Source organism: Anarrhichthys ocellatus, unplaced genomic scaffold, assembly GCF_004355925.1.
Source record: "Anarrhichthys ocellatus isolate YVR2014 unplaced genomic scaffold, GSC_Weel_1.0 scaffold5, whole genome shotgun sequence".
In the NCBI taxonomy this organism is placed as follows: Eukaryota; Metazoa; Chordata; class Actinopteri; order Perciformes; family Anarhichadidae; genus Anarrhichthys; species Anarrhichthys ocellatus.
The window spans coordinates 8,152,071-8,175,109 of NW_022280035.1; the positions used below are offsets into that span (position 1 = coordinate 8,152,071).

General features: G+C 43.1%; 2 protein-coding genes across 4 annotated transcripts in view; one reads left to right on the plus strand and one right to left on the minus strand.

Annotated features, from left to right (window-relative positions):
- Window positions 1–423: 423 nt before the first annotated feature.
- LOC116382104 (monocarboxylate transporter 1-like) lies at window positions 424–19,688 on the plus strand. 3 transcript variants are annotated; one of them, XM_031844813.1, is made up of 5 exons: window positions 424–623; window positions 9,016–9,309; window positions 15,018–15,161; window positions 15,668–16,486; window positions 16,714–19,688. In XM_031844813.1, exons 2-5 carry the CDS (start codon window positions 9,093–9,095, stop codon window positions 17,001–17,003), a joined length of 1,470 nt encoding a protein of 489 aa, XP_031700673.1. In that variant the 5' UTR covers window positions 424–623; window positions 9,016–9,092; the 3' UTR covers window positions 17,004–19,688. The 3 variants fall into 3 exon arrangements, with proteins under 3 accessions (XP_031700673.1, XP_031700675.1, XP_031700674.1); XM_031844815.1 differs by lacking the exon at window positions 424–623 and adding an exon at window positions 630–1,071; XM_031844814.1 differs by lacking the exon at window positions 424–623 and adding an exon at window positions 630–1,048.
- A 449-nt stretch (window positions 19,689–20,137) lies between these two features.
- LOC116382105 (vasopressin V2 receptor-like) overlaps window positions 20,138–23,039 on the minus strand; it is a 6,202-nt gene continuing 3,300 nt past the window's right edge. Inside the window, exons 3-7 of the mRNA XM_031844816.1 lie at window positions 22,714–22,959; window positions 22,163–22,309; window positions 21,769–22,063; window positions 21,435–21,653; window positions 20,138–20,918 (exon numbers count right to left, since the gene is read on the minus strand). Of these exons, the coding sequence (XP_031700676.1) occupies window positions 20,734–20,918; window positions 21,435–21,653; window positions 21,769–22,063; window positions 22,163–22,309; window positions 22,714–22,959 (1,092 nt within the window). The 3' untranslated portion in view covers window positions 20,138–20,733. The remainder of the gene's footprint in view (window positions 20,919–21,434; window positions 21,654–21,768; window positions 22,064–22,162; window positions 22,310–22,713; window positions 22,960–23,039) is intronic.

Below are 23,039 nucleotides of genomic sequence, written 5' to 3' on the forward strand. Positions count from 1 at the left end.
CATGACTTAATTATGAGAAGGTAACTCGTGCTTTTGACTTGGTGTCTCATGAAAATGATGAGAAACTCTCTGGAGACATGTTGATATGTCATAGTAGAAAAAGCACAGTTGTATTGGTATGAATGAGTTCGGGACATTACAGCTACCCATCAGGGTATCGAGTATTTAAATTAAGCTCCACCATGATCAGCTGCAACATTTAGGAAATGTACACGTTAATGCATTCACGATCCATTAATAGGCTATAATATATTCTAAAAGAAGGCCGTTCTGCATAATGAGTACTTTTGCAGGATTTTTTACCAGCAACAGAGTATTTCTACAATGTGAGTACTTCCTCCACCACTATTTAAACCGCGCCTGCCTCCACAGTTCCACACGCTACTGCACGTGCGTTTTTTACAGATTCCTCTGCTGCCGCTCACGCTCTCGTACGCATGCGTGCTGGTGGCGGCGTCATCATCACCATCCCAGAAGTTGTCTAGCGTGTGTGTGTGGCGGTGGTACCCCCGAGCTGCTGCTGGAGGATCAACGTGTGGCCATTGTCAGGAGCAAGGACACCGACTGTCAGCCGAACCGAGCCTCCGCCGGAGAAAGCCGAACCCCCTCAGCACACACCGTCGGTGAGTGAAAGAGCGTGTGGTGGACTAACCGTCGAGACAAAGACGCTGCTGTTGAATTAAACGGCTCTTTTTTTGGCTCCTGCTCACATCTCGAGCTCAACTTGTGACGTGTGACTATAGCTCAAGTTGTAAATTAGCTAGCTCCGCTCCTCCATTAGCGTCACCAGTTTCATCATCTTTCTCTGCTTCCGCTCTCGTTATTATTTCATCTTACGTTACATTTACAACCAGCTTTATCGGGCAGCGTTAAACCGACAGTGGTTTCATTCACCGTGTCGTGGTCCTGGCTCTATTTCTACATGCACAAGTGAAGAAAGTGAGGCTGGACTGTCCCGGCATCTGACCCGCCTGCTGCTGAGCTGCAGCCCGTCGCTCCGGGTCTCTCAGTGGGGTCTCGGCACAGAGCCAGCACCGGAGAGATCACCGTAAGCTGTGATTTCTACTTGAAGTGCGTCTGACTGCGGCCTAACGTGTTAAATATTCTGCAGAGCTGAATGGGTTTCACATGCTGGTCGGAGCTCAATGGAGAGATCACACGAGAGCCACACGCGCTGCTTCTCGTGCAGTCCTCATTGTTTTTTGTCATTGTCATTTTGTTACATGGGGATATTTTCAAAAAAGTGAGTGATTGCTCTGTCATTTTCCATGTGTGTAGTGGCACAGGAGCAGGATTCATAACATCCACCCTGCTTTCAGAAGAGTCAGGCTTACAGTTGAATATTTCCCTCTTGGTGTTTGCAAACTTGTTTTATATTGCTCAGATCTTAGTGCATTATGAAATGGACTTGGGATTTTAATAGTTTCTGTTCTCAGGAAGCGTCTCATCGGGTTACTGCTGCTCCTCCAAAACAAACCTATCCAGTTGTGTTTTTGTATTGTCCTGGTGCCCGAGAGTGACTCTCTGCGGAAAGTGTTCCTCCTTTTGTGCAGTCTTTATTGTGATGCATAATGTTTATTGCTATGAATTGCCAGGAAAAGCTCAAAGGCTTCTTGACTTATAAGCATATACCTTCACCCAGGCTGACCTGCTGCATTCATAGTTTTCTACTGGTGGAAGGTATCTACTTCCTAAATGCAGAAGGTAGTGGATTACATGGGTAGTATTTAAACGTTGGAGGTGCATCAGTTACTGAGTAGAGAGTTTGTTTGTCGATTTTTGGAGTAAATATAAGAGATTCTGCATAAAATCCAGCGAACGGCTGAGGTATGTTGGTTGAGCCTGAGGCTGTGTGTGTGTGTGTGTGTGTGTGTGTGTGTGTGTGTGTGTGTGTGTGTGTGTGTGTGTGTGTGAGAAAGGAAGTGTGGTAAAGATTAATAACAAAAGAAAACCAAGTAGAACCAGATGTGTGGCGAGCTTTGGCCTGAAGTTGTTTGTCTCTGCCGGGCCTCATTTATTTGTTGGCCTTTAAATCCCCAAAGTTAACCGGCCACATTTCACCATTTTTTGTTTTGGGAAAAGGAAAAACCCATCGATCATAGTTTGTACTTGACAGAGTGGTTGCATAATAGACCTAAAACATCTGTTGTTGGGAGGGCCCGGTTCACATGCTTCCCAAAATCTGGGAAATGAAGTGTAATTTATAGTGTTGGGAAGTTCCACAAGCTCTGCACAAGGAAAAACTAATATTTAAATCTGTGCAACACAGTGCCCTTGAGCGGGTTTCTTCATGTGTGAGTATGCATATACGAGCCAGGCACAACTGGTTGAGGCCGGGCAAACTGCACATTTGAGCAAGCAGGGGTGTGTGACTGTCTGTGCACGCATCGGGAGTGCACTCAGGTTAAGGAAGTGTTTGAGAGAAGGATGGGGCCACAATGAAGTTAGTTCATGCCTGGGAGGTTAGAGTGGTCAATGCTAAGCTGACAAGTCTTTAACAACCATTTAGCTGAAGAGATTATATGTATAATGCTCGGTAATGGGACTGAAATTGTATTTGTTATTTGTGTGATTAGAGTTTAGAGATATGTCATACTGACTGTGTAAAAATAATCGGAGTCATGATGACTGTTTAGTTTCACTCATTCAAGGAAAGGAATAATGCTAAGCCCCCTTCCTTCCTTCCTTCCCTTCCCCGTCATCACAGGTTCTCTAAGAGTATCCTGTATTTTGTGTACTACGTAGATAATTTGGGAAACCCAGCTGGCCAGACAACATGTTAATCATTGTTGTGTCAGCATTTGTCCTGGAGTTGAATCATGTAATTATTGGGTCAGTTATTCCACAAACCGTTAAAAAGAAAAACCTACAGAATAAGGATTTTGTACATATTAGTTCTAACATTTGCTCTACTGAAAATCTGGTTGTTGAAGACATTTCAGGTAACTCCAGCCCCTCAACACACTTTGGTAAAGGGAGCATTTGTTGTTGCAGAATGAATGGCCTCTTTGAGAACTCTTCAAGAGTTGTCCTGCTTTGCTCACACACACACACACACACACACACCTAAAAGCTCCAGCACAGAGCACTGGGACCTCACGTGAGATGGAGAGTCCCATTGGTGAAGCCTGCTTCCCTTAAGTCCAGGCCCTGAACTGATTATCTGTCTTTCTTAACGCTGGAACAACTGGTTCAACAGATTTGGGTGCCGTCTGTGTCTGACATACAAAACTCCTACGAAGCTTCTCGGCCTTGCTTGCCCTGTCGAGCTTTCTTTCCTCACACTGAATTTATTTAGTTTACTAACGGGGACAGCGGCAGACTTGTAACTCGCAGTAAATGTGTCCTTAAATTGAGAGGTCAACAGAAGCAGACTTCTCATTTCTAGGGGGCGACCGTTTTGTTGATTATATCAGCCGTTGGCTAGCTAGCTAATTCAGCAAACGTTGGCTTCATAAGTTAGTTGAAATCTCTCATCTTCGGCTGACTTTTTAAAGTTTCCAATTGACCTGTTATAAAACAATTGCCCTGTAAAAGGGATTCTAAATATGCACTTCATGGCTACATACACAGTAAAATACTGCGGCTGGAGCTGCATGTCAGCACCCTTATCTGATGGCTATCCATGCGGAGGAGACAACATGGACATAAAGACACAGTAATGGGTGATGACTCAGGGGGACTGAAGTCACTGTCACTGCTTTACGATTTTATGACTGCTAGATGTAATTTGGGCGTTAAAATGACAGAAACACGCATAGAAAACCAGGGGGAACCATAGAGGGACTCTGGATCCACCTTCTGAGCTGGAAGTGTGGTGGGAGGGCCAATAGTGATGATATTTATATAGGTTTTAAGTTGGACTTATTGTAGATGTGTCCTTTTATAATGGATTATTTGGTTGCACAGAAGTGTTGACAGTGGGAGTGGTTTTATGACACCAATTCGATTACATAGCAGTTGATGTCCTGGCACACATTCTGCAACTCGGGCATGTAGATATGAAAGTGAAATAAATGCCGGTGTGGGTGCGTTTGCGTGTTTTGGGCCTGTTGCCTTGCGTGACCTAAAACGAGGTCACATGAATGTGTGTGATCAGACAGCTGAGACCAGCAGTGACGTTGCATTTTTAGGCACAGTGAGCACATTGCTTGTGCGCCGCGAGGAAGAGAGGAACTTCAATATTTCTGCATCTTTTAGCGTCCTGTGTTTGTTTCTCCATTCATTAAAGCGCATTGTCGCCTACATAACGGCATGGAAAATGCATAGACCAGCTTTACTCCATATATTTAGTCTCATTTTTACAGAGTATTTGTTTTGAATGCTCTTTTCAGATCACTATGAGAAAAACATTTTTGTATGTTATGTTTGTCCGTAGACACGTTTCCTGTTCCTCTGTGGCTCAGTCGCAGGTTGTGTTGAGAGCAATTACTTTTATGATATAAATGACGACTGTAGACGAGAAACAAAAGGAGAGCAGCAGCTTCGGTAAAATATTTTCCTAGATCAGTAGCACTATAATACTTGTTTTTTCCCTCTTAAATTGTAGCTCCAGGGGAACAAATCCAGTGATGACTGCAGAGATGAATTATATATATATTGTTTTTTACACAAGCATGTGACAGTATGATTGTCAGTCAGGTCATTGGAGGAAGGGCTCTGCTGCAAACAACTCTGTGAGCAACATTTGAGGGCTGGTAAGTCCAGGGCCCCTGGATGACATTTCATCACGCGTAATTAAGGATGTAACAAAGTAACGGCCATAGTGTTTGAGTATGACATTTAGTTGGATGCAATCGCCACCCTCCACGTGTTTGTGGGTGCTCGTTTGTATTTGAGAAGGACAGAAAATGATGATTTCTATTCTGATTTTAAAATTCTTTGCTATGTCGCTAAACATGAACGGTAACATTTACTGTTGAATGAATACACAAAATCCTGCTCACACTCACACAGACGGGCTGCTCTGACTTCCATGGTGGCGCTGTATTTTGATTTGAGGAGTCTGAGCTCTCACGTACTGACACACACTCAAGACGGGCCGACTGAAAGTAGAAGTTGTTTCACGACTGTTACTGTTGAGGTCCGTGTTTCAACAGTCACTGACAGAAGAGACGAGTAACGAGGAAGTGAAACCGCTTGTGCACATTATCGGATCTGCTGTCTGCTTGGATTTTTTGACATCATCAGTTTGACAGTTTGTTGGTCCTAAGTAGGGCTGTACGATATTGGAAAAAAAGAACAATAACATTAATTGCAATATTTTTTTTTTTTTTTTCTGCAATATGAAAAAATACAGGAATTGTCACCTGCATAGATCTAAGTCTGAGGATGTCTCTTGTATTAGTTTGGACCTTTTTAATACTTCCGGCTCCTTACTTAAAGGCCCAGTGTGTAAGATTTACTGGCATCTAGTGGTGTGTTGCAGATTACAACCAACCCCTCAGCTCACCCCTCCCAATCGTGTCGGATAACTACGGTGGCCTTCAGGTGCCCTCGGCTGCATTGGCTCAGACTGTATCGTTCGTTCTTGTTTCACAGATGTATCGATAAAGTATTGGCAAGATCCGTGGAAATACGACCCCGATGCATTTTTTCACAGTTCACCACGACTCTGTATTTCATCGTGAGTTTAAGATGATCGTTTTGAGTCTGTGGATTTGTTTGTGTGCAGAGCAGTTCACCTCTTGCGATTACAAAAATCAAGACGTCGATACATGACCTGCCTAAAGTATCTCGATACCGATCCTGTAATGTCCATGGTTGCTAGGTTGTCCATGACGAAAACATCAAAAGTAATGGAAGAATAAATTACAACATGGAACTTTAAAATTTGTCCTTTTTTTTTTATTAGTTAAAAAAACGGAACGTATTTTGACAATGTCAATTAAAGATGGAGGATGTGAAAAGAAGCCATAAAACAACAGAAGTGAATTATTGTACAGTGTGTTCACGCATTCACATCTCTAAATAAATAGGTCTCTCACTCTTTAAGTATCGGTACTAGTGAAAAGGGGTATTGTACCATTTGAAAGGCAGGGTATTGCGATCGCTATATACTGTAATAAATCCGAATACGATGGCTTCATCCTCAGGAATCACACAGGTGTGTGTGTGTGTGTGTGTGTGTGTGTGTGTGTGTGTGTGTGTGTGGAATCAAAAAGCTTGTCAGTCAATGAATTCCCCAAAATATATTTGTACCCGTTCCAGTCTCAATGCCCAACCTGAATCATGAAGAGTTGTCTTCACAGCCCACAGCTTGCTGCTGCGTTGCTGCTTAACAGAATCATAACTTTGACAGAGATAAAGGTGACGCACTCTTCACAGATGGATTTCCTGCCTCGAGCAAAGGTTTGGCTGCGTACAATTATCTCATCAACACAGAGGCACCGTTCTGAGACGCCGTTTTCCACCAAAACTTCTGAACCGTGCAGTCTTTGTGCCGACTGAAAGAAAACAAAACGATGAGCTAAAGTGTGCGTAGTGGTTGAGAGGTGGGTTATCATTCTCAGTGCTGAAAACCCTGTCACGTTAAACAGACCAGCGATTGAATTTTGATAGCAAAGACGTCACCGAGTGTACTGGCATCAACCGAAACTGCCTGGAAGGAAGGAAATAACTGAAAGCTCAGCAATAAAAGAGAATAAATATAAAATATGCAAAACATGTGGCTTTAAAAAAGACATCTGATTTGTCTCACTATGTTTGACCAGCATTTCTCTACCTGGAGACAAATGTACGGAACTGTTAAAGGAGGACAAAAGCATAACTAGTTTAAATTGTTATGTGTTTCTTCATGCATGCGTTTGTTTATGTAGTGTTGGCATATGTGTCAGTCCTTGTGATTGGTTTCTAAGCATTGTGGTGAGGAGACATGAACATAAAAAAGGAAGCAGGAAGAAGTGAAAGCCACAAGGTTTAGCTTCCTCTGATGAGCGTCACCTGTCTGCACTGTGAACCACAGAGCTGAGTTAACCAGTTGATGTACTGCTACAGGCTGGCGGTGTAACGGTTGTTTACAGCACGATCCAGGCTAAACGCTGCATGTAGGAAAACAAGCCGCCTGGCTGTTCGTTAGTTCTAACGAGGTTAGTCGGTCCTCTCGCAGTATTTTAGGACATAAGCTTATGTGACCAATGTTGTTTTTCTCTACATCTCCACTTATGGCGGCATCACTCAGCTTTTCTCTGAATTTAGTCTCACCATACAGATTGAGCGTCAAGTCCCTGTGTGGATTGCAGATTTGTGATCCGGAGACCATTTAAGGTAAATGGCCCAAACAGTAGCAGAGTTGATTTGAGAGCCGACCATAAATGGCTGGTTTCTGTGCGGCCTAAATGGGGAAATGAGGACATCTATAGATGGACGCATTCATTGAGGAAGCTCATGGATCTCCAGCTGTTCTGGTGACTGTGGGTGTGTCGTACTGGAAATGTTTCTAAAATGTTTATTCAAATGCTGCATTGAGTTCTGCTTTAGACATATACTTAAGACAGTTTGGTGTCCAGCTGCTTGGAAGCTGCATGAGACGAGGTTGAGCTGTCAGTCACTGGACTATCAGGTTTGCTCAATTATTTCGTTGTTGTAATGAAAGTACTGGTTCTTCAGGTTCCTCTGAATGTCAGTCGACACACAAGCAGGTTTTTCGTGACGCGGCACAGTTCCAGGGAAATTTCTCCTTTTTATTTTGGAAGAAAAATAGTGAGAGTCTTCTGAGCTTAAATAATTAGTCTAACTGGTTTTGTCTAACTTCTCTGGTTCCAGCTTCTAAATCTGGAGCATTTGCTGCTTTTCTTTGTCTTACGTGATCGTAAACTGAACATCTCTAGACCTTTGAAGATGTCACTTTGGGCTTTAGGATGTTGTGATGGGTATATTGCACTTTTGGGGGTCCGGTGGTTTGTGTTACGCATGCTGGCTCACTGTCACACTGTCACACTGTCATGGCTGACTGGGACACTTTGATAGTAACATCTGGACTTTTTCTTCTTTTGGCAAATTTAAAGTGTTTGCTGTGAAAAACGGCCGATTCCATACTTGAGTTTCAGACCTGATAACAGACCATGCTAGTTTGATTGATGCCTCTTTAAAGTAAACACATTTTTCCACACAGAAAAATATTGAGTTTGCACTGACATTACAAATAGTTTTCTATCTGGCTGCTGCTTAAGTGTTTTATATTCTATTCAATCTGTCTGCACTCTTGATTTCGGGACACATAGATTCATTTAATGTTTAATTTTATGTCATCGCTGTCGAATGTATTTTTGTATTTTATAATAATGGTGTGTAACCAAAACGGCAGTGGTGCAGAAATTAGTTTTAACATGGAGGCAATGGAGAAACATTTAGAAAGTCTATTTTAATGTACTACTACTAACAGAGTCTAAACACGTAGATCATGATTTTATCTCGACAAAAAGTAAACGGGACACGTTTTTTTTAGCTGCAGCTCGTCCATCAGGGGGACGCATGCGTTGACCAGGAACGGCCATTCTTGCAACGTGCAGACACTCTCTTTGATGTATTTGTCGACAAATTGCCCCATCCCTTCTGTGGTTTGGTGTGCTTGCACTGGTTAAAATGGCAAAAGACACCGATCACAGGGTGTTTAGTATACTTCACCACCTCCAAACTACATCGGGGAAAATCAGCATTTTACACCCAAGTTGTCATGGGCTAATCTTTCTGTACTGCTTAATACGATAAATATGCCATCTGCTTATCCTCTGTTGGTATGTTGGCATGTGGCCTGGCAGAGATGCTCTTTCTCATCACGACAGCACTTGAAAATATGATCACAAACATAAATATTTTGTTTCCCTCCTTATTTTTCCATGTGCAGCTTCTCCAACTCTTCACTCCCGTCCTCCCTCTCTCCTTCTTCATCCTCATCTCGCAGCAAATTAGATAAAAATGCTAAGAAGCAAAGGATGAAATGTGTGCTCGTCTCCTTCACCTTCTTACATCATCTATGTTGATATTTACCAGCTCTCTGCTCTGTTCCTCCAACAGGTTGTGAGTCCTGATCTCTGTGCACCTGGTCTGGCCTTTTCGTCCCCTCTTCTTCTTCGTCTTCCTCGCGAGCAGACATGCCTCCAGCGCCGGCTGGGCCTGTGGTGTACACCCCTCCTGAAGGTGGCTGGGGCTGGGCGGTGGTGCTGGGGGCCTTCATCTCCATCGGCTTCTCCTACGCCTTCCCCAAGTCCATCACTGTGTTCTTCAAAGAGATCGAGGTCATCTTTGATGCCACACCCAGTCAGGTGTCCTGGATCTCCTCCATCATGCTGGCTGTCATGTATGCTGGAGGTGAGTCGGGTGTGTGTGTGAGTGTGTGAGTGAGTGTGAAAGGGTTTTAGTTCCATAATAAAGAAAACTCTTTTCTTTATTCCTATTATTCAATTTTTCTAGGTTATACGTTTGAGACAAACTTTAAGTTGACTTTGTTTGAAAACAGTGGCAACGAAAAGTGGCAATCTAATAGCTGATGTGTTGTTACTTTGCCCTTTGTGTTATCAGAGGTCCTGATTATTGAGATGGTGGATTGGCAGTATGTTGCCCCTTAAGGAATGAATATGTTTGATCTTTATTTAAGTGCATTTTTTGTGAACAAAACTCCATTTTTTTTCTCCTCGCTGGTCGTGGCGTCTCCTCGCTGGTCGTGTTTCTTAAGCCTGTTGCTCTTGACGCTTGACGCTTTATCGTTCACCCTTCACTGAAGCAACATAAAAACAAACAAGCCCAGAGGTTGCGTTCGACTTTCCATCTGCGTATGCTTTCTCTCTCATTCAGTCACAGCTTGAATAACACTCACTGCTGAAGGGAGAGCAGGGGACGATGTGAGAAATGGATACTTTGGAGTGATTGCAAACAAGATATGAAAACAAGGCGCACTTTGTTTTCCTGCTAAAGCTGCTGGAGATGAACAAGACATTGAATTAATGACCAAATTCCTTTCTGTCCCAGGGTTTACAGTATGCTGTAGGAGAAGGCATTAAAACTATAGTAACATCTACAAAATACAAAAATAGGGATTACAATCAAAAAGAGTTTAATTGAAAAACCCAAATGTGAACTTCATGGTGGTGCTAGCGGTTGTGTTTTCTTTAACAAGCCAACACTCAGTCTGTTTTAATCACACTATGGTGCGGTTCAAACCCTGCTGTAACTGCAGTAATCGTACTCTGGTGCGTGGCCACGGTTTCCAAGCGAACCCTTTTATTTTTCGCTTGCAGTGAGAACATAATCCGACCCAGACCAAACCAAAACGCAGTAGATTACAGGCTGCATGCGCAGGTTGCACTTGTTGAAATGGACACAGGTTGACATGAGTGGGAGAGGACGGACTTCTGCAGAAATCTGAATGTTTGCTTGACATGTGGGCCTGAGAGAACAGACGGAATATGTTTAATAAAGTCCACAAAACGTTCATAAAGTCATTAAAGATGAACTGGAAGAGGTAGATCATTGCTCAACTCCTTCAGACAAGTCCCTCAGGAAAGTTACGGAAGGCGGTGTTAAGTTGCATTCAATTTCATTTTCTGTATAGTTTTTTAACATAGTTTTACATTTGCCAGTGCTTACAAATATTCGCTGTACCAGACCCATCCGATAGGCGGGGAGGGACTGAGGCAGCAGTTGTTCTGTTACATCTGTGTGGCCTCTGATTAGAGGTTAACGTTCTTCTTTCATATCAATTTTATGACATAGATTAGTCCCAACCGGTCAACTTTATCCTAGCATTGGCCTTGCCAGGTTTAGGGCTCATTTAAACAGTAGATGGCGGGTTGAGTCATTTTCTACCCAGGAAATACCAATATAAGAATGCGTTACAGCTCAAAAAACTGTGTGCAGTACCTCTTTACTGGCTCTTTTATTTGCACTGCTGGAACAACACCCTTTCCATTTACATGTTGAGGGAGGATTTAGGAAAGCAAAACTCCGCTCTAGTTTCAGATCAGGTTTCTCTCTCTGTGTCTTGACACAAAGCGAGTTACGTCCTAATTCAAACCCTCTCTTTCTCCTTCTCCCCCAGTGTATCTGATAACCAGCACACCCTTAAAGCAGGACGCCGTCATCTGGTTTGCTCTCTCCGTCTCAGTTTATATCTAAAAATGGTCTCTGTTCCCTCCACTTACTCCTTCATCCTCTTCAGAGCTGCGTGCCAGCTCACAGTAGGTTTAGGAGAGGAAACTGCTGAGGGGGAAACCGAGGGGAGGAGTCAAGTTGCGTAACAGGAGCCAGATGTTGAAGTAGTTTCTTTTTGTCTCATTTTTTCAATTTTCTTCTCCCCTGTTTGAAAAATTGGCCGGATCAGCAGTTACTGACGTCATGATGCTGACTTGTACTGTAGGAGTGAAGTTGTAGGGCGTGAATTACCATAACCACATTACTCACTAGTTACACATGAGGAAATACATGTACACACACACGATAGTGTGAACCAGTTACAAATGCACAGCATGCTCTGCATGAAGGAAGAGTGTGATTGTTTCAACTCTTTTGTTTTCACCTCGTGTGTCAAGGCATGAAACACGCTGCAAAAAATACAGGCTTCATGGCTTCACGGGTGTGTTGGAATTACAAACCAAAACATTGTTTTCATTTTCTTAATTCCTCAGTATTTTGTTTTAGATTATTGTCACTTTACGTTACTGGTCACAGCCTCAGTGTGTGTGACTTCTCTTATGATCTGTGGCATTTCTCTCTTCTTGTATGGAGGGAAAAGAGCCGGTGCCTGAAGGAGTGTGTGAGTGCACATCAGCTTGTTTTAATGCAATAAGTAGTGCTCAGGATTACAGGATATTGATATGATTCAGCATGAGACGGAGAGTTGAGATTTAAGCCGATTTAGCAAAAGAATGAAAAAACACTATGAAGTGAAATTATTGTCAAAGGTAATAATTAATTAATAAACGCATAAACCACTCAGTAGCCACTTCAAGGTACAGCTGTACAATCTAATGCTATCCAGTACAACTGTGCTGCCATAAAGTCTACTTTATGATGCCATAGAGGTGTTATAATAAAACTCCATGACAGATTCTTATGGTAATGCATTTCATTTAACTGGTGGGTTTGCTTCTCCTGTCCCTCTCCTGTTGTTGTTGTTGTTGTTGTTTTGTTGTTGATGTTGATGTTGGAAGGACTTACTCAACACCAGCTGATGCTCTGCCTCTTCCTCTTCAGTTTGACACTAAATCTGAGCATCTGCTCCGTAACGACCGGCTGAATGGAATGAACAAAGACCAGATTGTAATACAAAATCAAATCTACACACTTTGCACAGTCAGAGGAAGCAAAAGCTAAAGTTAGACGGAGGAATAGCTCGTCGCAGTTGGGTTCGCTCTCGACACGTGGTGTTTTTTTTTTTTTTTTTTTTTTTTTTTAATCGTGTGTGGACGCTGTGGCAGTGAAGATGAGGACGGACCTCTTCTTTTCCTCCTCTGTGTTCTGTTCTCTCCCAGAGAGATGGAGGGAGGGGGATCGTTTATATAATATCACGGAGGACACTACTCACTGCCCTCTTTGTGTGACGCCATACAGCAGCAAAGATTGTCAGTACTCATTTGTCTATGTGAGCGTTGGAGTGGACGCAGAGTCATTCCTGTCCTTGTACAGGTTCACTTGTGTCCCATGTGTGTTCTGGTGGAGCCTCTTTTATCGACTGCATGCCTGCAACATGGAAACCCACCACCTCCGAAAAAGGCAGCCCACCAAGATGGGCTCTGTGCCAGCTCGTCAGACCCTCGTTGACGGACACGGCACCAGAAACTAGAGCGGTATTTAGTGAGTGCGTGAGTGAACGCTTGTGCTTCCAGAGCGGCCCCCCCCGGCCACCGTGGCCAGCTGCCAAGTTTCAAGGGGGAAGGTCTGTGTGAAGGGCCCCCCCGCTGGTTGTGAGGTAATGGATGCCAGCCCAGAGCAGAATGGTAGCGATGTTTGATTCAGACATCATTCATATTTTCTTTTTGGCATTTGTCTGAGTGTCAGCTATCTTAGTTTTCCCATCTTCTGTCACACAAAATTAGTACTGCAGCTAACGATTGTTGTCATTGTGAGATGATCAGCTGAACATACTATGGAATGACAAATCACAGTTTAAACCTGTTGAATCTGACCACTGAGTAGACCGCAGAAGGCTCAATATGAAGAGCCTAATTGCACCGTTGTGGTTCAACAATGATCGAGAGTCGGTCAGCTTGTCTGGATTGGAAAACAACTTCTAAACCAACAATGCCATTCATGTTTTGTCGTAAAGCGAGCTGAGGTCTGTAAGCGCTCGTTGATTTTCACTACGGTTATGTTTCTTAAGCTTAGGCTCCAGTAAGATTTGTTTTGATGTAATCTTCCTGATTATTCACTTCACAATGACGTGTAAAACAGAGAAAAGCAGCAAATTCTCTCATTCGAGTGGCTGGAAAGAATAAAATGTTTGGCATTTTTTCAATAAAACAGTTGATGATCAAAATAGTCAATCAATAGTGGTCTCAGCTCTGCACATGATATTCTGTATTGATGCCGGAGGAATGAAGCAGTACAGTTGCACACAGAGCTGCTGAATAGATTCAGTCTGAGGCCATGTGAGGACCATTCATAGTGAGGCTGGCACGCAAGCTGAGCACGTGGACTGCCTCCACTCTCCGCTTCTCTTCTGTTCTCTCCTTCTATCCTCTTCTTTTCTCCTCTTTTCTTCTGTTATTTCCTCCTCTTGTCCTTTTCTCTTAATGTATCTTCTTTATTCTTATCTTCTCTCCCCTTCCTCTTCTTTCCTTCTATCCTCCTCTTTTCTTCTTTTATTTCATCTTCCTTTTCTCTTCATGTCTCTTCTTTCCTTCTTCTTCTATCCTCTTTTCTCTTCTCCTTTCTTCTCTTATTTCCTTTTGTCCCTTTCCTCTTCTTCTCTCCTCGTCTCTCCTTTCCTCTGCTTCTCTTCTGCTCTTATCCTTAAGTCCTTACACTGGTTCCCTCTTAGTCTTTAAGGCACTGCATGGCCACGGGACTATCTATGAACCAGGAAGGCTCCTTGGATCCTCCACTTCTTCTCTTAGATGTTGCAGAACAAAAGTCTTTTGTGAAGCTGCTTTCAGTCGTTGGAACATCCAGGGGAGCTGAATACATTTATATCTTTAAACAAAACACACCTATTTAGTTTGGGTATCATGTAGTGTTTTATAATCATTATTTGTGCTTATTCTATCATCATTTTATAACTTTCTGACTTGTTTTTGGTTGATCACATTTTATTGGTGATCAATATTATTTCATCATATTTGATCGTATTTTACTACTTTAACATGACTTTGAGTTTTATCAATCGCTTATAAAGCACTTTGAAGTGCATCTAATTTCTTCAGAAGGTGCTTTATAAATAACGATGGATTGATTCTTCTTCTCTCTTCCTCTTCTCTTCTTCTTCTTCATCTTCTCTCATTGTATTTTCTCTCCTTTCCCCTTCTGTTCACTCTTCTTCTCTCCTCTTCTTCTTCTTCTCCTCCTTGCTTCCTTCTCTACTTCTTTTTTCTATCTCCTCTCCTATGTTGGCATGTGCCATACCTTGCACTGCCTGGCTCCCTCCTCCTCACCCTTTCACCCTTCCCTCCTTTCCTCCCCTCTTCCTCCATGTAACATCCATGCAACCCGCTGCTGTTACACAATCAGTCATTGTCCCTCTTTTATTTCTACCACCATAGCACCACCTGTTGGTGAAAGGTTTAAATGGTGAGCTGATGCAATCACGTTGTAACTGCTCCAGTACGTCTTTGTCACTACCTGCATAGATCATGTACGTGTGCATAGGGCTGCAAGGAACACTTATTTTCTTTATTGATTAATCTGCAGATTAATTGATGAATTGTTACACTATGCTTAGGCCATCTTCAAAAGTATTTTTGTCAAGTTCAAAAGATGTTAAATTTGTTCAGGACACGTAGAAAATCCTCCTGTTTTCGTCTCATTCACTATAATGTATCAATGCTTTGTATGACATCACTTCTCCTTCTCGCGCGTCTCTCCAGGTCCAATCAGCAGCATCCTTGTGAACAAATTTGGCAGTCGACCAATCATCTTAGTCGGAGGGGTTCTGGCCTCGTCGGGACTCGTCACGGCCTCCTTCTGCAACACTGTGCCGCAGCTCTACTTCTTCATAGGAGTAGTGGGAGGTCAGTGTTTTACTCGCTTCCAACATGAATGGACCCTCTGAAGTTGAACCAGAGTAGAGTGTAGTTGTTCAAATCACTCTTTACTTACTAGAGGCTCTGGTGTTGGTTTTAAGTTTGTCCATTTAAACTGAAACATATCTTCACACAACTCTTTATTCAAGTGTTTTCATGGTGATGTCTTCCAGCTTTATAGTCCATTGATCAGTATTGTGACTTCTCAATTCTCATATATTTAGAGACAGGATAAAAATGTGATACAACAACCATATATTGTACTTTTACGTGTTCTTTGCTTTAGTTCTCTTAATGCTATTCCCCACATATCCATATCCACATGTTGAATATAAATGGCACCCTTTTTGGTAAAAAGACATCCAACTTCTCACTTCACCTGTATGTGGACGGCTGTTTTGTTTGCCGTCGTCTTCTGCTAATGCCTCCTGTTTCCCCTCCCACCCTTCTGTCTCTCTGTCTCTCTCTCTCTCTCTCTCTCTCTCTCTCTGCAGGTTTGGGACTGGCGTTCAACTTGAATCCAGCCCTCACCATGATCGGTAAATACTTCTACAAGCGGCGTCCCATCGCCAACGGCATCGCGATGGCAGGCAGCCCCGTGTTCCTGTCCACCCTGGCTCCTCTCAACTCGTGGCTGTACGATGTGTTTGGCTGGAGAGGCAGTTTCCTCATCCTGGGAGGACTGCTGCTCAACTGCTGCGTGGCCGGCGCCCTCATGCGCCCCCTCGCACCCACACCGCAGCCGCCCACACTCGACTCGGAGGCGGACGAGGTCAAGGCAGTGGTGGATTCGGTACAGCCGCAGCCTAAGAAGACGGTCCTGCAGACCATCAACTCCTTCATCGACCTGACGCTGTTCAAACACCGCGGCTTCCTGCTCTACCTGTTCGGCAATGTCATCATGTTCTTCGGCCTCTTCGCTCCGCTCGTCTTCCTCTCTAACTACGCCAAGAGCAAGGACATCAGCAAAGAGAAAGCGGCCTTCCTGCTGTCGGTGTTGGCATTCGTCGACATGTTCGCCCGGCCCTCCATGGGCATGCTGGCCAACACCAAGTGGATCCGGCCCAGAATACACTACTTCTTCGCCGCTGCCGTCCTCTACAACGGAGTGTGCCACGTGCTGGCGCCGCTGTCGGTGGACTACACGGGATTTGTCGTGTACGCCATCTTCTTCGGTTTTGCCTTTGGCTGGCTGAGCTCGGTGTTGTTTGAGACACTGATGGACCTGGTGGGAGCTCAGAGGTTCTCCTCAGCCGTGGGTCTGGTCACCATAGTGGAGTGTGGACCGGTGCTGCTGGGCCCACCGCTAACAGGTAAAACATCCAACATGTAGGAAAAGGGGACGGGTGGAAGGTTGTATTTATTTAGACGGTCTCTCTCTCTCTCTCTCTCTCTCTCTCTCTCTCTCTCTCTCTCTCTTTAAAAAAAATAGTTTTTCTGAGAATACATTGCATATGCAGCTGGGATATAATGACCAGTGATGAAAACATGGTCAAAATGAATGTTAAATCTGACTCTTCTCTCTTCTGTCCCCCTTCAGGTAGTTTCTATAACTACTACCAGCACTATGACTACACCTACATCTCCTCCGGCATCATCCTCATTGTCGCAAGTGTGGTCCTCTTTGTGGGGATGGGCATCAACTACCGCCTGCTGGCGCGAGAGAAGAAGAACGCGGAGAGAAAAGAGAGGGAGGAGGCCAAGGAGGAGCGAACCGCCATGTTGGCGCCTCCCTCTTCGTCAAAATCGGACGAGCCGGCGGAGGAGAAAGCGGGGTCAGCTGCTGTCATGCTGGATGAAGTTGCCAAGATGGACGAGGACACAGTGTAGAAAACAAAAAACAGACTCAAGAAGGACGCACACACTTCACAAAAACACACACGAGAGTTGCAGCAGCCACACGTCGTCTTAATAGAGAGATACGATCCGTGTACACAACCCTGAAGCCATAGAAACTTACTTTTATTTTTAATAAAAGCTGAGAATTGCTTTTCACCGCGTTGACACCTCTTTGACGTGCCTTTTGTGAACTCAAGTCTTCCACGAGTACACCATTTATATATATTATATAAACACCAGATAGATGCACAACAGACAGAATGACTGTAAGATAATAATCCAGTAAACTAATAAGGACTTTAGTCTCAGGGTCAGCCGGCCGTAAGGGTTCAGAACCTCTCACACTCAGACACACTCGACCTTGGTTCCGAGTCAAGCTGAGGCTCAAACGGTACAAAGGTACTGTACATTTACCCTCACATACTTACATTGCTTCCCTTCTCAAGGGCTGGACATGAATTAAAAGGACGCATTCATATTAATGTAGATACAGTAAATCTGTTCACACGTTATATCAGAGGGCAAAATTCCCAGTTTTTTTTTATGTAGATTTATGCTCAAAAATGAAGAATGATTTGGGTGGAAGTTCATCACCAGAGGGAGTCGTATACATACACAGCACAAAATGCTTAACAGTGCAGATATAGGAAAGTAAGGAAGTTAAGAACTAATGTAGGAATCTTTTGAAAAGTCTTGCGGGTCACAGTGCAGACTCACTGTTAACGTTTGCTTGTACATAAATATTTGTGCACTTTGTGTGTAATTCTGTGTTCTACGCCCTCCAACCAGAGCAGCTCGTGCGTCGTCGTGCTGATAAAGACACGTTGGAAGGAAACGTGGTCACACGGTGACGCCCCACAGACCTACCTGCTGTGTAACCAGCAGTCACGATATTAAATTACACCACGCGCTGTTCTTCTTTTTTCCGGAGGGGACGGGTAAAAGGCTATTGTTGAACCAGATGTACGAGTTGATGAGGTGTGTATGTGGTGCTCTGAACGGCCCGGCTGTGGTGCCAAATTTGGGGGGGGAAACTAAATCGCTCACAATCTTAAATTTTCATAATATTGGATTATATGAGTTGCGTTCCTGATAGTGGTTTTTTTTTTATTATTATTGCGAATAACACATTGTAGTTTACAGTTATATCAACAAACCTTTGTGATCTTAAAAAAAAAATCTATTTTAGCAAATTATTTAATGACAATCTTGACAAGTATTGGATTTTGAATTGTTGAGTGAATGAAAGGAGGGAGAGCGAGAGAGCAGACAGTTTAAACTGGAGCCAGATTTCATCATTTAATTTGTTTTTAAATGATCAAACAGGTCTCACAGTTTGTCTCTGAACTGAACAGAATGTGTCATATCAGATCTGTAATGTTTTTAGCTCAGCTTCTGCATTGATCAGTGAGTGGTTTACTGCAAACAAGTTGTTGAGTTCAGACTGAAGGGAACAGAAGACACGAGACCTCTTAAGCCCGAATAGACGTATTTTCATTTTGGGGAAAATAAATACACGTTTTGAATAATTCACAATTTGGTATATGAGTTTTAACTTCTTTTTTTAATTCCTCTAAATATTGCTTGGTGGAGAATGTTTAAATGGATAGTTTGGCTGTGTTGCAGTGGGGTTGTATGAGGTACTCAGTCAGTGTGTAGATGTCAGGAGTAGCAGCAAAGTGATGCTGTGGACGGGGCCGCCTAAAAACAAATCAATCGGTTTGAGTGTACGCTATAGTTAGAATATTTTCCCCGCTTAACCTTGCTGTCAGACAGCCCTGTCCGACGGGGAACTGAAGCTGTGAAATCCATCTTTGTGTCATTTTAGCAGGCAGACCTCGGTAGTTGCCGGTCTAGCGCTGCCTTCATCTGTCATTTAGTTTGTGTTCTAGTGTGACTTCAGTGTTGAAGGTTCAGTTTGGATTCACACAATAGCACAAACAAACTAATATCTTTATCTGGTATCACACCTTCAGTCCCCCATCAGAAAGGGCTGTCTGACAGCACGGTATATAAAATCTATAAATATAGCTTACTCTTAAACTGATATTATATTTCTAGGTCTCTATAATACACTGACTATGGCAAGTAGCTTATACAACCCCACTTTAAACAAAACTGAACTGTAATTATTACTAAACATTTTGTTTACAACTTTGAAAATAAGTAATCATTTTGAAGGATGTTTATAACTTTGTTGTTGTTGTTTCACTACAGACTTAGACGGTTAGGATGGGGATGAATATTTTTATATTTTTTTTTATTTTTGCCAACAAATCCCACAAAGACTAAAACCAATAATTAATTTGATTCTACTCACAAGTATTGTCTGTGTATCAATGCCTGGGGTATTTAATATTGTTTATTTTGAGTCCCACATACACTGCTCTGTTCTCACTAATGTGTATTAATTTGCTGAAAAAAATGGTCCCAAACTAATGCACTATGTTACTTAAAACTCCCCAGCTGTTTAGGGAGATATGTGTTTATTTGTAAGCTGTTTTAATGAATTTACAGAACCACAGACAGGAAGAGGAAACTAGAAAGAGAGATGGACTGACAGGATTTGTTAACAATAACAAAAATATAGAATATAACCAGCTTTGTCTTTTATAATCTAAAAAAAATGTAAATTGTTCAAATGAAAAATACAACGGTTATGTCTCTGTAATGGAACACTTCTTTATTTTGTATTAACTTTTACATTTAAGTGGGAATACAAATGTGTTACAGGGTGCACGTTTACACCGAGTGCTTCCTGTTCCTGCCTGTGTGAACAAGGTTTTGATCATTTCACTGACCAAATGTGAGCATTCGTTTTCAAACCAATTCATTACAAATTCTAAGCTGTTGGGTGTGAAATATACTGTTATTCATCAGGCAAATTGGATTTACACTGGTTCAAAATTGAATTAACCTTTAGTTATTTTGCCTTTGATCAAAGTATTTGAAAAGGAAGGTAACACTTTCAAAGACTGAAACTAAATCATTTCATTGAAATATGTGAACGCTAATATTTTCCACAGGGGTTTTTTTATGGCAGTTTTCTTTTATGTGTATGTATGAATTGTTTTAATGACTGTTGAGAGAGTGAATAAACTTTTTTTTTTTTTTTTTTTTTTTTAAACATTTTCTTTTATTTATTTTCTGTTGGAAAAAAAAAAAAATGAAGAAAATTGATTTTATTTCTTTCACTAAAGTGTGGAGAAATCACCCAAACACTTGCTTTTACAAGAATTACACTTTATAAAACACATTGCCGCAGTTTTCATCTAAACTACTGGTTGTACTTACAGGAATATAGTTTAACGCTGTGGGGAATACAATATGATTAGCCGTGTTCGACATACTTCTTGCCCAGTGAGCAGCAAAAAAACAAAGTTAAAAAATGAGAAGTTGTGATTTTACGTGGGTTTGTCAACTATTTATTTTTATTTATTTATTTATTTTAAGATAAAAGCAGAAACTAGACTAGAGTCTCTGCTGGCTGCTTGTCAGGTACACAACCTTCCAAATGGAGAAATGTCTTTCCACACTTTGATTTTATTGCAGATTAGTATAACGTGACACATGAGATACAACTTGTGAATTAGTGAACTTTAGGGCTGGGAGGTGGATTGTATCCTCCACACCACGCTATCTCGCCTGGACAAGAAAGGGAGCTGCTGTTCATAGACTATAGTTCCGACTATAGGCCGACTGTGTTGATGGTGTGTATTGTTCAGTTGTTGGAGGTGTGTGTGGTGGTGGAGTCGTTGGGTAACGAGCCCCGGCGCTGTGAGTGAGTGCGACAGAGCAGCAGCAGGCGGAGCTCCGGAGAGACGCTGCTGGAGAAGGCGGAGTAGATCCAGGGGTTGGTGCAGGAGTTCAGACTGGCCAGCAGCATCAGCAAGGTGAACACCACACCTGCACGCACACACACACACACGCATGTACAATGTATGCAGAAGTCAGTGTTTGAAATTATGAAGAGTAAGACTTGTATGAAGATGCTGTGCAAATAAAAATAATGTAGTTTAGAATCTGACTTAGTAACTCCTACATCCCTATACAGTTAAAGTTTTTTTTTTTTTTTTTTTTTTTTTTTTTTTTAACGATTGCTAACAAGCGTTGACCTACAGGTATACTTGAGATACTTTTTCTGAACTCTTCCTATACAAACACGGACTATCAAAATACAGCAGACCCGACTCGATATGAAATTGTTCTTTTTAAAATATCGGCACATTTTCTATTCAAGAGGAACGTTTAATCAATCAGCATAACGCGTTTCAAAGTACTAACACAACTGCATTACTTTTCATGTTTCACTTTGTATGTGAGGACAGAAATTTGTGTTAAAAGGAAAAGTTCCAAACCAGTATGAAACCTTAGCCAACGCAATTGTAAATACTGTAACATGTTTGGTGGGAAAAGTGCTACCATTCTGAGGTGGATTGGGGTCCCAGGCGGCCCACAGCTGGACGCTGAAGAAAGGGGCCCAGCAGAGCGAGTACACGAGCACTATGACCAGCGTCATCCTCACTGTCTTGGACATGGCCGCTGATACCTCTCCACCGCGGGCCGGGGGGGCTTTGGGCGGGGGGCAGCAGACAGCAGAGGGCGCTACAGGGCCCGGCAGCACATTGGGCTGCAGCTCAGCTGACAGGAAAACAGGAAACGGGCACAACACAAGATGCGGATGCATGAACCGAGAAGGGTTAAAACGTCTGCCACAATAGAACAGAATAACTTCGGCAGTCTGTGTAGATCTCACCTGGGTGAACAGCAGTGCAGGTGTGAATATCACAATGTGACACCATGCTGTTGGACCCGAGTGGACCCATGGGCGGGTGCTGATAGATGGATCCGGGGTCAAAGCTGGTGTCACTCCCGGGGTTGTTGAACTTGAGTGGAGAAACATACAGGGAGAGACTGGATCTCCCTCTGCCGCCGCCGCCTCCTCCTCCTCCTCCCTGGCTGTCCCGTCTGGATGGAGGGAAGGAGGCGGGGGACAGGCGGCGCTCTGACTTCAGGTACAGATTGTTGTGGATCTCCATGAAGATTCGCACCTGAGGGAAAATGAGACGTTTAGTGATGTTGAGCTGTATTAAAATCATCATCGGTGTCTATAAATAAATTCTGTCCTGGTCCGGTCCGTCCACCTCTACCTGGCAGACGGTGATGATGAGGACCGGGAGGATGAAGACAGCCAGGGTCATCCAGGTCACGTATGCTTTGAGGCCCCAGGACTCGGCAAAGTTGCCCCAACACTCGTAGACACCTGGAACCACTTCTGATTGGGAGAAGATGAAAACCTGGAGGGGTAAAGAGGTTGTGTGGGCCGCCATCTTACTTTGAGGGAACTAAATCTAAAGTGTTTTTACAAAAGTATACAGAGAAGAAAACTGAACACCAAGAAGGAAACTATGATGCAGAATTATTTATTTATTTTAAACAAAATTTCTATTCGATTTTTTTGACAGCCCTGCTGTCCAAATTGCACTAACTTCGACACTGCATGTGCTTGAGGCCCCAGCATGGTATGAACGGTCTTCAGACACACGTACAGACGGATATTCCTAGCTTTATATTTCGATTAATATTCAAGGACAATCACAATATTAAACTATAGCAACAATCGAACCCTCGGTTAGCCTTAAAAGCCTTAACACAGATTGTCTGTCTCTCTTCCTGTGTCTCCCTTCTTTTGTCTCCCTACCTGTGGCAGGCTGAGCAGCAGTGACAGACCCCAGGCCAGCAGTATGAAGCTGTTCCAGCGTTGGGTGGCCCCGCTGCGGTGCGCCAGCAGGGGCCAGCAGATGGCGTAATGTCGGTCCACCGTCATGGCTACAATCATGTAGGAGGAGCTGAACATCCCGAGGACCTGCAGGTATTTCACCAGGCGACACAGGATGTCCGGGCCAGGAAAGCTGCCTTTAGCGTCCCACACCAGCTGGGGCAACACCTCAGAGAGGGGGAGGAAGGGTGGAGTGAGATGGTGTGTGTGTGTGTGTGTGTGTGTGTGTGTGTGTGTGTGTGTGTGTG

What these genes read in the sequence shown, in the direction of transcription:
- LOC116382104 (XM_031844813.1), top strand. Translation starts at nt 9,093, where the DNA reads ATGCCTCCAGCGCCGGCTGGGCCTGTGGTGTACACCCCTCCTGAAGGT. An exon ending in GGCTGTCATGTATGCTGGAG is followed by an intron (nt 9,310 to 15,017) that starts GTGAGTCGGGTG and finishes GCGTCTCTCCAG; the next exon opens with GTCCAATCAGCAGCATCCTT. An exon ending in GCTGGGCCCACCGCTAACAG is followed by an intron (nt 16,487 to 16,713) that starts GTAAAACATCCA and finishes GTCCCCCTTCAG; the next exon opens with GTAGTTTCTATAACTACTAC.